Consider the following 14,594-nt stretch of genomic DNA (forward strand, 5'->3'; position numbering starts at 1 on the left):
AAACATTGCACCATTTCTCCACAATCCCCGAGGTAGGCATCAAAGCTCATGTCTCTCAAGCTGTTGTCCTTTCTCTCTTCCATATTATTCTCATGACCTTCTTATGCATTAAGGCTTATGCATTTATTGGCTGCATATGATCCAGTTTTCAATAAGTCTTGTAAAGTATTTACCCTGAAAAAAAATACCTGATTATTTTATACACTAAAATGTTTATGAGCAACAAAATTTTCTGATTTATTGATATATTAGCAAATAATTAGGTACGAAACTAGAGATTAGATTTGTGTGGTCTCAGCCTCAAAGGAGACTAAAGCAGGAAAACTAACAAAATAGTTCGGTGCTGATGGAAAGAAGTCCAGGAAAATCCAGAATGTTCAGTGGTTAAAGAAGGGTCAGAGGTCAGCCTCAAGAAGGACAGACTATGGAGCAGAGGGAGTATCAAGGCACATGAACACTAAAGGTAACCAAACCCAGGGCCAGCAAGGTGACTCTGAGTTAATGCACTTACCACGAAACTTGATAATCTGAATTCAACACCCAGGACCCACATGGTGGAAGAGAATTGACACCCCATAGGTTGTCCTCTGACCAGCAGCAGTGTTCTATGGCATGCAACCATACACACACACACACACACACACACACACACACACACACACACACACGAAGTAAATGTAATTTTTTAGAACAAAATAACACCCAAAACACAGTCCACTTTTTTTGTTTTTGATGATGTTCTTTTCCATAACAAAATTATTTCCTCTCCAGGTGACAAAAGAAGGAGAAGAAACATGAGCCAATGGAACAGAGCAATTACAGCAGGGTGAAAGAATTTGTTTTTGAAGGACTGACCCAGTCCCAAGAGCTGAGTTTGGTCTTGTTTCTTTTCTTGTTCTTGGTATACACAGCAACTGTGCTAGGGAACCTCCTCATCATGGTCACTGTGACCTGGGAGTCCCGCCTCCACACCCCCATGTACTTCCTGCTTCGCAACCTCTCTGTCTTAGACATCTGTTTCTCCTCCATCACTGCTCCAAAAGTCCTAGTGGACCTTCTTTCAATAAGAAAGACCATCTCCTTCAATGGCTGCTTCACTCAGATGTTTTTCTTCCACCTGCTTGGTGGGGCAGACATTTTCTCTCTCTCTGTGATGGCATTTGATCGTTACATGGCCATCTCCAAGCCCCTGCACTATGTGACCATCATGAGTAAGGGGCGGTGCACAGCCCTCATCGTGGCCTCCTGGGTGGGGGGCTTTGTTCACTCCATTGTGCAGATTTCTCTCTTGCTCCCTCTTCCTTTCTGTGGACCCAATGTTGTTGATGGTTTCTACTGCGATGTCCCACAGGTTCTCAAACTGGCCTGTACCAGCACATTTGCTCTTGAAGTCTTAATGATTTCTAACAATGGCTTGATCTCTACCCTGTGGTTTGTCTTCCTGCTAGTGTCCTACACAGTCATCATGACAATGCTGAGGTCCCACACAGGAGAGGGCAGGAGGAAAGCCATCTCCACCTGCACCTCCCACATCACCGTGGTCACCCTGCACTTTGTGCCCTGCATCTATGTCTATGCCCGGCCTTTCACTGCCCTCCCCATGGACAGAGCTGTCTCCATCACCTTCACTGTCATCATCCCTGTCCTAAACCCAATGATCTACACCCTTCGGAACCAGGAGATGAAGTCAGCCATGAAGAAACTCAGGAAAAGACTCTGACCCTCTGCAAAGGAATAGATACTAAGTCTCCAATTAGAAAAATCAGAACTTAAAGACAAAAAAAACCCCAATCAATAGACCATGGTGAGGCTGGTGTGTATCTTTACTGTACAGTGTAGTCCTCAAAAGCTAGAGACAATTGTCTCTCTAGGGTTTCTTCATGGTGAGGTTGATGACAACATAGAGCCTTAGACATAATTCTTGTCAATTCTTGAACTGGAGAGCTGGCTCAGTTGTTAAAAGCCTCGCTGTTCCTGTTCCTGCCAAGGATCTGAGTTCAAGTGTGAAATCTCACATCAGGCAGCTCTCAATACCCATAATTCCAGTTCCAGGGGACCTGACATTTCTGGTGTCTGACAGAACCAAATATACACATGTACATAATTAAAAATAAAATTAAATGTCAGCTCTTAGGAACTCAAATGCTTATAAGACTCAGACACCTTGATTTACTGTTAAGAAAATTAAATCCAAGAGAAAGTTAGGTCTTATGGGGGGCAGTTTACTGGTTTTTGATTGGCTTATTTTTTTCTGTGTAATGCTAAGAATTGAACTTATGAGATTTTTTTATCCTATCAAAAGTGTCTAACCCACCAAAGGTCAGTATTCTATAAACCTCCCCTATCTAATGAAACCCCTTTGTATTGAAAGGCCAGGATAAAGAAGACCCCCTCAGCAGACAAAATAAGGCCTAGGATATAGGGTGGCTAGCTGGTTCAGCAACTCTGTTCCAGGAAAAGGCTAGCCATATTAGAATCTTACAAACTATCTTAAGGAATAGGGAGTTTCCACTTGTGATTTCCCTCGGGACCTTTCACTGGTATTCTGGGTATTTTGGGTTGGAGTTTCTTTCCTCACTGGTATTCTTGGTATTTTGGGTTGTGGTTTCTTCCCTTGGGACCTTCCACTGGTATTTTTGGTATTTTGGGTTGTGGATTCTTCCTTTAAAAACCCCTATTCCCAGCCATTCGGGGTCGAAACTCCTCTACCCCTGCATGGGATATGAGTCTTGGCCCCAGTGAGCTGGTTCCTGTCAATAAACCTCATGTGATAGCATGAGTTCTTGGGAGGTCACGTCATCCCGAGACTTGAGTGAGGATCCTCCGTCTCAGGGGGTCTTACAGTATCTGTCTATTTGCCCACCATCCCTGAGACTTCACTACCACATCTCCTTAAGCTGATTGTGAATTAGCCAATCACATCAGATTAGGAGATCACATTCCCACCAATGAGAAGAGACACAGCCACCACCATTAGCATAAAAACTAACTGAAGTCTCATCCCCAGTGTGCTTGCTTGTTCCATTTGCTTATGGCACACTTAGGGCTGGTGAGATGACTCACTGTGGCTAAGAGTTGTGGTGCACCTGTTTTTCAAAAAGAAATTACCTTACTGGGTTATATGTAGTGTGTGTGTGTGTGTGTGTGTGTGTGTGTGTGTGTGTGTGTGTGTGTGTGTCCAAGAATATTCTTTTCCAGCAACCTATGGCATCACACATGCTAGGCGAGTACTCTGCCACAGACGTTATCTGCAGCCAATTGCAACTCTTGAATTGTGTCTGCACAATGTATTGTCCAGGCAACAATCAGTAAATGACCTGGGGAAAAGTTAATAAAATGAAGTCACATCTCCCCATGTGGAACTAGCTTTCCTTTGGAAGATTCCCACTCCATTTTCCTGAGGAAGCTCCCAAAGTTCCCCTTCAAAAGATGAAAAAGAATTCAGATTTCATGAGAAGCCCAGCTAGAGCTGATATATCTGACTCTGAGATTAGAACAGATTTGATTACTCCTGCTACCTCAGACACACAAACTCACAAATTTGAAACAAACTCACAAAAAGAGGTGGGGAGGGGAAGAGAAGAAAAAAGGAAAAGGAAAGGGAAGAAGAAACTTTTCTCTGCTGCAGTGTCATGAAAGGCACTTGGTTGCCCTCACCTGACCAGACAGTACAAACTGTAAGGTTTCTGGTACTTAAAAATTCATCACTTTACACCATTCGATTCTGAGCAGCCTTCCATGAAGAAAAGAATCCCATCCTGCCCACATCTCCTAAGGGTGCCTGACAAGAAAGAAGCAAAGCTTTTAAAACCCTCCTTTCTGGAGCCTGGAGGCCTAGGCTGCTCTTCCGGGAGGCTTGGGTTCAAATCCCAACACCCACATGGCAGCACAGAACCATCACTAACTCCCAAACCACTGTCTACATTGCCAGTTCAGTCCATTGTCTATGTGGTCTTTGTCTTTTGTACCTTCTCTTTTTTTTTTTTTTTTTTTTTTTTTTTTGTTTTTCAAGACAGGGTTTCTCAGTGTAGCTTTGGAGCCTATCCTGGCACTCACTCTGGAAACCAAGCTGGCCTCAAACTCACAGAGATCCGCCTGCCTCTGCCTCCCGAGTGCTGGGATTAAAAGCATGCGCCACCAATGCCCGGCTAGTACCTACTCTTTAATGTAAAGAAATAGAGAACAAGATTTAATTCTAAAGCCAGACATGCTGGTTCTTGCCTTTAATTCCAGCACTCGAAGGACAGAGGCAAGTGGATTTCTATGAGTTCCAGACCAGCCTGGTCTACAGAGTGAATTTGAGACTGTCCAAGCATACACAGTGAGACCTTCTTTCAAAACACACACACACACACACATACACACACACACAAATAAATTCTAGCAACCTTATCTGTCAGTTACAGAGCTAATTGATTTTGTTTTTTAGATGTACCAATTTTATTTATATCAGTGTTTTGTCCACATGTATATGCTGTTGTACTTGGTGCCTGTAGAGGACAGAAAAGGGCATCAGATCCCCCTGGAACTGGAGATGGTTATAGCCACCATGTGGGTCCTGGGAGTTAAGCCCAGGGACTCTACAAGAGCAATAAGTGCAGCAGGTCATGGTGGCCCACGCCTTTAATCCCAGCGAAGAAGAGACAGAGGCAGGCAAATCTTTGTGTGTTCAAGGTCTATAGAGGTAGTTCCAGGACAGCCAGGGCTGTATAGAGATAACCTGTCCCCACCCCCAGAAAAAGATCAATAAGTGCTCTTAACCACTAAGTCATCTCTCCAACCCCTTCAAGTCCTTTTGACAGACAATTAAGAACATGAGTTGGGGATTAATTTTTAACTATTAAATTAGTTGCTTTTCTATCACTGTGATAACACACCACAACTAATAAAACTTAAATAAGAAAGAATTTATTTGGGGCTTATGGTTCCTGAGGAGTAAGAGTCCATGACCATCAAACAGAGAAGCGTGGCAGCAACCGGGCATCTTGGCAGAAACAGCTGAGAGCTCACATCTCAGCCCACAAACTAGAAACAGACAGAGAAAACTGGGGATTATGAAATCTCAAAGTTCACCTCTAGTGATGTATTTTCCACCTCCAGGAAGGCCATACCTCCTAAGTTCCCCCAAACAGTGTCACCAAGGGGGGGGATCAGGTATTTAAAGAATTTGTAGGACATCTTATTATTACCACCACAATTATTATTCCTTGGCAATTTCATACATGAATATAATGTGCTTTCATCATACATGCTCCCATTATTATCTCTTACCCCTGTCCCACTAACCACTTCTCAGCACATTCTCCTCCTGCTAATTCCTTCCCTCCCTCTCTCTTACTGTCTCTCCCTCTCAATTCAGTTAGTGTCGTTTGCATGAACATGGGTAGAGGGTTATTTATAATAGTGGTGTATGGGTAAATAACCATTGGCTACACACCACAGAAGAAAATTATTCCCCCTCTCTAGGTAGCCATTAACTGCCAAAGGGTTCTCAGGGAGGGGTGTCTCTCAAGCCCCTCCCTCACTGTGATGGTTTGAATGGGAATGGCCCTTCTGGGGTTCATACGTTTGCATACTTGGTTCTCTGTTAGTGGAACTGCTTGGAAAGGACTGGGAGCTGTGGCCCTGGAGGAGCTATGTTACTGGGGGTGGCATTTCAGATTTCAAAAGATGTGCTACATTCGCAATGCACTCTCTCTCTCTCTCTGTCTCTCTCTCTCTCTCTGTCTCTCTCTGTCTTTCTCTCTCTCTTTGTCTCTCTCTCTCTCTGCCTCCTACTTGTGGATCAAGAGTGAGTTCTCAGCTATTTCTGCCATCATGCCTTTGCTCCACCATCATGGACCCAAATTAAACTCAGCCATGGTGTCTGTGACAGCAACAGAAAAGTAGTTTCTGTTGAAAAGAATGGAATAGTGAAGGGGAGAGAGGAGAGGAGGAGAAGAGGACACATGTGAAGGAGACCATCAACACGCGTGGCTTCATTCACTGGCACAGCTGAATGACCGCTCCTGCTCACCAACCTACCTCTGAGCTTTCCGCTCAGATGTGACTTCTCTTTTGATAAATTATATATCAAAAAGAATATAAAAATAAATAACTCTCAAGGTTATTTATTTCTTCAAGCAAATCTTCATTTCTTCAGCAGAGGTAAGTGTTGCCTTTGACTTCAGTGTTTATATACAATAAAATTTACCCTTTGATATGTATAGAATTCAATGAATTCTGAAAGATATATATTCTCTTTCAGATAGATGTATGTATGTATGTATGTATGATCCCATCGCTTCAAAAACTTTCCCCATGTCATCCTTGCAGTGAATACTTTCTCCCTCACCCTCTTTACACACAGACAAAATGCTGGGAAACTTTATTCGAGACTATAAGGACAAATTATCACTAATTGCCATAGCAGAGCAGACAGAATGAACTCAAGTCTAAACAAAGTAAACACAGATAGGAAATTGTAGTCAAGAAGCAGAATTGAAGGAGGATGCTATTGGGCACAGTTACCTGGAGGGGACATTAAGGTCAGGGCTTTCTGACTGAGCTGACTGAGATGAGTAATATTGTCAACATAACAGAATCTAGACTCACCTAACAGACAGACCTCTGGGGTGTCTGGGAAAGAGTTTCTAGGTGAGTAGGTGTCAACATTCCACGAGCTGGGATGCCAGAATGAATACATGGCGAAAGAGAGCTGAATACTAGCATTAACTGTTCTCTCTCTCTCTCTCTCTCTCTCTCTCTCTCTCTCTCTCTCTCTCTCTCTCGCTCGCTCTTTTTTTGGTTCCAGTTGTAATTTTTTTTCCTTTTTTTTCTTTTTATTTTAATTAGAAAGAAGATTATTTTACCTGTCACTCCCAGGTCCCTCTCCCTCCCCTCCTCCCCTGACCCCCCAACTAGCATCTTACCTATTCCATACCCTTTCTGTTCCCCAGGGAGGGTGAGGCCTTCCGTATTTTCAGAGTCTGTCGTATTCTTTGGGATAGGGCCTAGGCCAACCCCTGTGTGTCTAAGCTCAGGAAGTATCCCTCCATGTGGGATGGGCTCCCAAAGTCCATTCCTATGCTAGGGACAAGTACTGATCCACTACAAGGGACCCTATAGATTTCCTAGGTCTCCTCACTGACACCCACATACAGGGGGTCTGGCTCAGTCCCATACTGGTTTCCCAGCTAGCATTCTGGGAACCAAGAGCTCTTCCTTGTTCAGGTCAGCTGTTTTTGTGGGTTTCACCAGCCTGGTATGGACCCCTTTGCTCATCAGTCCTCCCTCTCTGCAACTGGATTTCAGTTCAGTTCAAGGTTTAGCTGTGAGTGTCTGTTTCTACTTCCACCAGCTGCTGGATGAAGACTATACGATGGCATATAAGTTATTTATCAATCTCATTATCAGGGGAGGGCATTTAAGGTATCCTCTCTTCTGTTGCTTAAATTGTGAGTTAGTGTCATCATTGTAGCTCTCCAGACATTTCCCTGGTGCCTGATTTCTTTTTACACCTATAATGTCTCCCTCTATTATCTTGCTCTTTTCTGTTCTTTCCCCAACTCAACCTCCCTGCCCCATCTTCTCCCCTTCTCATTCTCCTAGCTCCCTCTCCCTCCTCCTATGCTCCCAATTTGCTCAGGAGATCTTGTCCCTTTCCCCTTCTCCAGGGGACCATGTATGTCTCTCTTAGGGTCCTCCTTGTTTACTAGCTTCTCTGGCAGTGTGGATTGTAGGCTGATAATCCTTTAATCTATGTCTAAAATCCACCTATGAGTGAGTACATACCACATTTGTTCTCTTCTTCATTGTTCTCTTCTTCTCAACTCGGGGTACAATGGGACCAACAGCTTCACACTGTCACCATGACTTCCCCTGGTGACACACCTCCTCCAACAAGGCCTCCTCCTATTCCTTCCCAAACAGTTTCGTCAACTTGGGACCAGTCACTCAAACATTTGAGCCTATGGGGCCCATTGATGGGGAATAAATTTTTTGTACACTGTGAAAACCTGTCTTTGCCAGGTTGCCTTTCAGATTGTTTAATAAAGAGCTGAATAGCCAATAGCTAGGCATGAACAGGATAGGCGGGACTTCCAGGCAGAGAGAAAGGAAGAGGAGATGAATCTAGACATGGGAGAGATGCCAGAGGAAACAGGAGGTGCAAGACAGAAGAGAGGTAAAAAGCCACGAGACAAAAATGTAAATTAATATAAATGGGTTAATTTAAGTTATAAGAGCTAGTGGGACAAGCCTAAGCTGTAGGCCAAGCTTTCATAATTAACAATAAGTCTCTGTGTCTTAATTTGTGAGCTGGCAGCCCAAAGAAAAATCTATTTACAGCCCATCCTCATTCAAGCTACCACATTATGCTTGCTCTAAAGGACCCAGGGGACAAGTGGGTCTTTCCTGACTCTTCAGTCTCTGAGGACCCTGGGTGCCCATAGGTTTGTCACTAAATCTTTGTTTTCCTTCCCTTCCTTCTCTTTCCTTCATGGTGTCCTCAGAGGGGTGAGAGACTTCATTTTTCATGTACATAAAGTTTTTTAATATATAGATCTTTGTGTACTATTTAACAATTTTTTTGCCTGACCAACAGCCACTAAGATTTTTCTCCTGTACCTGCTAGAAGTAATAGCTGATATTGCCTCTGGTTTCACATCATTGTCTCCTCTTTTGAAGTTTAAACAGAAGTCTCCGGTAAGGCATTCTCGCACGAGCAAATTTGTACTTTGTTGGAAAATCTTTAAGGGCAAGATCCAAAAAGGCCCTTTCTTTGTTTGATGAATAAAACTGAATTACAAAGGAACTTGAATTAAAGTTACTTCTTAAGAAGATCAAACTGTTAAATAGTATTTAAAAGTATTTGCCTTAGAAACGCATTTGATTCAAGTATGTGAATGACGGGCCTCTTACAGACTGGGGTCTTGGAACTGTTAGACTGTCTCTTTGTCTTAACTGTAGCCAGGCTTCTTTAAGCCACTTCTATAATAGTCCTCGAGCCTTAACAGCAGAAAACTGAATGAGAGCTAGAAGAAAGGAGTGACCCAGCCTAGTGACCCAGGGATGGAAGTCAAGAAAATGTTCAGGTGAAGTCAAAGCCACATCACAGCCATCCATAATTCCAGTTTCAGATGATCCAGTGACCTCTGCTGACCTCCACAGGCACCGGAAATGCATCACACATACACACATAAACACACACACACACACACACACGCACACACACACGCACGCACGCACGCACGCACGCGCAGTCAAAACAGTCATATAATTGAAATAAATATAAATTAATATTTTTTTTATTTTTTCAAGACAAGGTTTCTCTGTGTAATAGTCCTCAGTGTCCTGGGACTTGCTTTGTAGACCAGGCTGGCCTCGAACTCACAAAGATCTGTCACCTCTGCCTCCCAAGTGCTGGGATTAAAGGCTTGTGCCACCATACCTGGTAAAATAAATTACTTTTTTAATAATGACAGTGGGGGCTGTAGAGATAGCTCAGCAGTTAAAAAAAAAAGATACTTATTGCTCTATCATGAGGACTGGAATTCAGATTATAGCACCCATAACTCCAACTCTATTAGATCAGACGCCCTCTTTTGGCCTTATGGGAACCTGCACACAGGTGTGCATGCACAACAGACACAATAAAAACTTAAAATGAAAATAAATCCTTTTTAAAAATGAAGATGAAAGGGATTTTTTTAAGGAGGAGAAAAAAGAATTACTTACTGAAGGTTATAGCACCAGGGACCTTTGTCTGGGTATTCACTACTTTTTCTGTGTCAAACACAACTTAAGGAAGGAATGGTTTATTTTGGCTCACAGTTTAAGAGTATAGTCCATGTGGCAGGAAGGTTTGGCAGGAGTTTGAAGAGAGCGGCCATGTTGTATCTGCAGTAAGGAGGCAGACAGAGATGAATGCAGATGCTCAGCTCACTTTCTGCTTTTTATTCAGTTCAGGACCTAGCCATGGAGTTATGCCTCTCACATTTTGGGTGTGTCCTCTCCCTAAATTATCCTACACTAGAAACTCCCTCATACAACTGTTTCCATGACGACTCTAAAACCCAGCAAGCTGACAACCAAAATGGATCATCACAGTCCGTTCTATGCTACTGTGACAAAATACCTCAGCCTCGGGTAATTTATATTGAACAGAAATATATTGGGTATACGATTGTTCAGGCTGTGATGTCCAAGACCCAGGAGTCCCACCTGGTGACATGGCTGACAGCATTATGTGATCAGACAGCAAGTCTGCTTCAAACCCCTTTATAACTAACATTACTCCATTCATAAAGGTCAGTTGCTCGTGACCTAAACATCCCCCAGTAAGCCCCATATTCCCAGTGCCATTGCACTGGGAACCAATTTTTCAACCCACAGACTTTAGGGCCACATTCAGACTACAACCAAGAAAGAAAGAAAGCATAGCAAGAAACATGGTAGCCATATGGACTACGTCTCATAGTGCTTTTAGAGGTTGCGAGGATGAAGGGCTGTGTCATGTCTACAATTAGAGAAGTTGCTCTGGTTGTTTGTCAAGAATGGCAAAACCTGAGATACATACTGCTAGAGTCCAAGAACAAGACAGGGGAAGTCTTTGAGGATAGAGAAGTGCAATGAATCTGCTGCTTACAAAAGAGTTTACAGCACTGGTAATGGTCTGGGTGACGGGAATGAAGAGAAAAGGATCAATGTGTTTGTATAGAATTTTTCAAGAAGGTAAATGCAATGGTGGTTCATTATGGACAGTTTATTCTATGATTTGAGTTATGTCCACCCCAAAATCATATGCTAAAATCCCAACGGCTTGTCCCAAAATTGTGAGTTTATTGGAAAAGAGGGTCTTTAGAAAGGTGTCCACGTTAAAATGTGGTCACCAGAATGGACTCTGATCCATTATAATTGAGGCCCACCTAAAAGGGTGAGAAAGACAGTGTTGACTGACACTATCCTTGTCCAGGTCTTCTGCAGACAGCCATACTGTTGAGGTATCATGCCTTTCCTGTCATTTCTAAGAAACACAATCTCATAGCCAACTTCCCAGTTCTTTTACTCCGACAAGTTTTCTGTCTCCTCTTCTTTGAAGTCCTTGACCTTGGTGCAGGAGTTGTGTTGTAGATATGTCCACTAGGGCTGGGCTCCCTACACTAGTTGCTATACTTTGACCAGTTGTGATTTCCTCTAATGGTCTTCATTTTCTCTAAAGACAAGCATCTTTGGTGATGGTGAAGAGCTGCACTAATCTGTGGTTATGAGGATAAGTATTTAGGATGTGGCTGGGAAACACGAAGGTCTAGTAAAGTGGCCGGAGTGGACTCTCCTCTAAGACTCATGGCCTAACCAGCCCCAGGTGGAGGAAATCTCATGAGGTCTCTCTTAGTTAGGGTTTCTATTGCTGTGAAGAGACACCACAGCCACAGCAACTCTTATAAAGAAAAACATTTAATTGGGTGACTTACAGTTTCAGAGGTTTAGTCCATTATCATTATGGTGGAACATAGCAGCATGCAGGCAGACATGGTGTTAGAAAAGGAGCTGAGAGTGGAGAAAGAGCTACATCTTGATCCCACAGACAACAGGAAGTGGTCTGAGACACTGTGTGTGGCTTAAGCATATCTCAAAGCCCTCCTCCACAGTGACACACTTCCTCCAACAAGGCCATAACTACTCCAACATGTGCCAATTACATTCAAATTTCCACAGGGTTGCCTCAAACAAAACTACAGGCAATGACTAATAAATGCTCAGAAAGGGAGAAATAGTCTCCCCCTATACAAAGTGGTCACCCCTGAAATGATATACATATAAGCAACACTAAACACACTCAGTAGATTGGATATATATATTGGTTTTTTCTTTTTTTTTAGATTTTATTTATTTATTATGTATACAGCATTCTGTTTCCATGGATATCTGTACACCAGAGCACCCGAGGAGGGCACCAGATCTCATAATGGATGGTTGTGAGCCACCATGTGGTTGCTGGGAATCGAACTCAGGACCTCTAAGAGCAGTCAGTGCCCTTAACCTCTGAGCCATCTCTCCAGCCCTATATATTGGTTTTTTGAGACAGGGTTTTTCTCTGTGTAGCTTTGGAGCCTATCCTGTCACTCGCTCTGGAGACCAGGCCGGCCTCAAACTCACAGAAATCTGCCTGCCTCTGCCTCCTTAGTACTGGGATTAAAGGCATGCACCACCAACGCCGGGCGGATTTTATTTATTTATGTGTAAACATATATCTCTGTGTGTATAACAATAACCGTTGAAGAAAAAGAGGCCATCAATTTCAGAGAAAATGAGGGACAGAGACATGGGAGTGCTTGGAGGAAGAAAAGGGAACAGGGAAAGTGATGTTATATTTTAATAAAAATTACACAAAAAGAAAGGAAAAAAGGAAGGGAGGGAGGAAGGGAGGGAGGGAGGGAGGAAGGAAGGAAGGAAGGAAGGAAGGAAGGAAGAAAGGAAGAAGAAAGAAAGGAAGGAAGGAAGAAAGAAAGAAAGAAAGAAAGAAAGAAAGAAAGAAAGAAAGAGAGTAAGGACCAAGAGAAAAGAGAAGACAAAGAAATATCAGCCCACCAAGCCAAGATCCGATATATTTGGCAGTTAGCAGTTTCCAAAAATGCAATAAGGAAAAAACCCTGTGCTGTACTCAAACTGTCATAAGTGTGCCTGACAAAATAAGAACAACAGCGTTAATTCAGTGCTGACTATGTGGAGATTGTCAGTTCACCAAATCCTCTCGAGAATCATACAGGACGCTATCCCCCACCCCTACCCCTTGGCGGAGAGAACCAGACACAGGACAGGTAGGCCCATACCTGTTTAGGAACTCTGCCCAGGCCACACACCCAAGAGAAGCTGACCAACCAAGTGCTGAGATAAGTGACTAGGTCATCTTCATGGATCCACACAGACGCCCAAGCCCCGAGGTTCAGGGACATCTCAGACGAGGGAGCAGGAAGAATTGTGCTGCTGCCTTCAGCCCAGGACTAAGTCATTGCACTCACGAACTCACAGCAGTTTTATCAGAGCCTGGCAACACCCTGCCGAAACTGCACCACTAAGATCCTCCCCACCCCAACCCCACCACTAAGACCCCACCCCAACCCCAGTCCCAGGCTGGGCCAGGCTTTGCAAACACATTTCCCAGATTTGCCCTTTGTCTTTGTGTTCTATTTCTGATATTCTCTGCCAATACAGAAATTAAATTTTTGACACCATCAAATTCGTCACCCTTTTATTTATCGCTTGCAGACTTTAAATTTTTCCTGCTTGGAAAATTCTGCTCTATTTTAAGATTATGCTCTAAAAACTCTGCTGCTTGCTCCTAATGACAATGTACAGAAATACTTCTTTTTTTCCCTTTTTATCAACTATTATGTATGTATGTATGTATGTATGTATGTATGTATGTATGTATGTATGTATGTATATTGCATTTGGGTTCAATCCACCACCATTATCTCTCTCCAATTGTACAGAAATACTTCTAATGTTTCAATTTTTGGTCCATGTGAAAGTTTTGCTGCCAAGTGCACCATACGAGATGCACGTGTAGCAGAGATTCACAACTAAGCACTGCGATGAACTCCTGAAATCCAGCTGTAGAGAGGGTGGAGTGATGAGCAAAGGGTTCAACACCATGCTGGGGAAAGCCACAGAAACAGCTGACCTGAACAAGTGGAAGCTCGGGGACTCTAGACTATCAGCTGGGGAACCTGCATAAAACTGAACTAGGCCACCTAAACTTGGGAGCAGTCTATGGGGTCACTGGCAGTGGAACCAGTATTTATCCCTAGTGTGTGAATGGGGTTTTTGGAGCCAATTCCTTATGGAGGGATACCTTGCTCAGTCTGGCTATAGGAGGGAGGCCCCAAATGATGTGACAGACTTTGATGATTCCCCATGGGAGGCCTCACCCACTGATGGGGTGGGATGGGGAGATGTTGGGGGTAACGGGAGGACAGGAGGAAGAGGGAACTGGGATTGGTATATATAAAATAGTATTGTATTTTAAATAAAAAAATAAAATAAAGAAACAGATGCACTTGTGCGGAACTGTAATAGGAATACTTCTAGGAGACAACAAAAGAAACTTGTAACAGTTAAACATGAGGGAGAATTTTGAATTGCTTCCCTTGTGCCTGACATTGATTTCTAAGTAAGTAATTTTATATCAGTAAATACAGTATAAAGCCAACGGGCTTGTAGTTAATCAGCACTGATGGTCACAACTTTTTAATTCTTTAAAGAAAGAATTGTAGGCGTGCTCCATCACGCAATAGAAGCAACTTTTTTTTTAACTTCCTTTTTACTTATTCTTTGTGTCTTTCACATCATGTATCTCGATCCCATTCGTTTCCCCGTTCCTTTGTATCCGCCCTCTGCCCTTGCAGCCACCACCACCGCCCAATAAAATAAAATTTAAGAGAAAAAAGGAAAAAAGTAAAGAAAAGCAAAAAAGAAGAGAAGGAAAAATGTCATCAGGGAAGCCTTAGGCAGACACAGTGAGTAGGTCCCCAGTACGCGAGAGGACTGCAGGCTGCGGGACTCAACCAAACGCCAGCCCGGCCTTCTAGCCTGGGGCCACGGTGAGTCAG

At 43.2% G+C, this 14,594-nt stretch overlaps 1 protein-coding gene across 1 annotated transcript; it reads left to right on the plus strand.

The window, feature by feature from the left end:
- The first annotated feature begins 802 nt into the window (after nt 1-802).
- On the plus strand, nt 803-1,720 carry LOC100760660 (olfactory receptor 4D9). Its single transcript, XM_027406815.1, has one exon. It carries the CDS (start codon nt 803-805, stop codon nt 1,718-1,720), a length of 918 nt encoding a protein of 305 aa, XP_027262616.1.
- The last annotated feature ends 12,874 nt before the right edge of the window (nt 1,721-14,594 follow it).

This window comes from Cricetulus griseus, chromosome 3 (genome assembly GCF_003668045.3).
Source record: "Cricetulus griseus strain 17A/GY chromosome 3, alternate assembly CriGri-PICRH-1.0, whole genome shotgun sequence".
Taxonomy (NCBI): domain Eukaryota; kingdom Metazoa; phylum Chordata; class Mammalia; order Rodentia; family Cricetidae; genus Cricetulus; species Cricetulus griseus.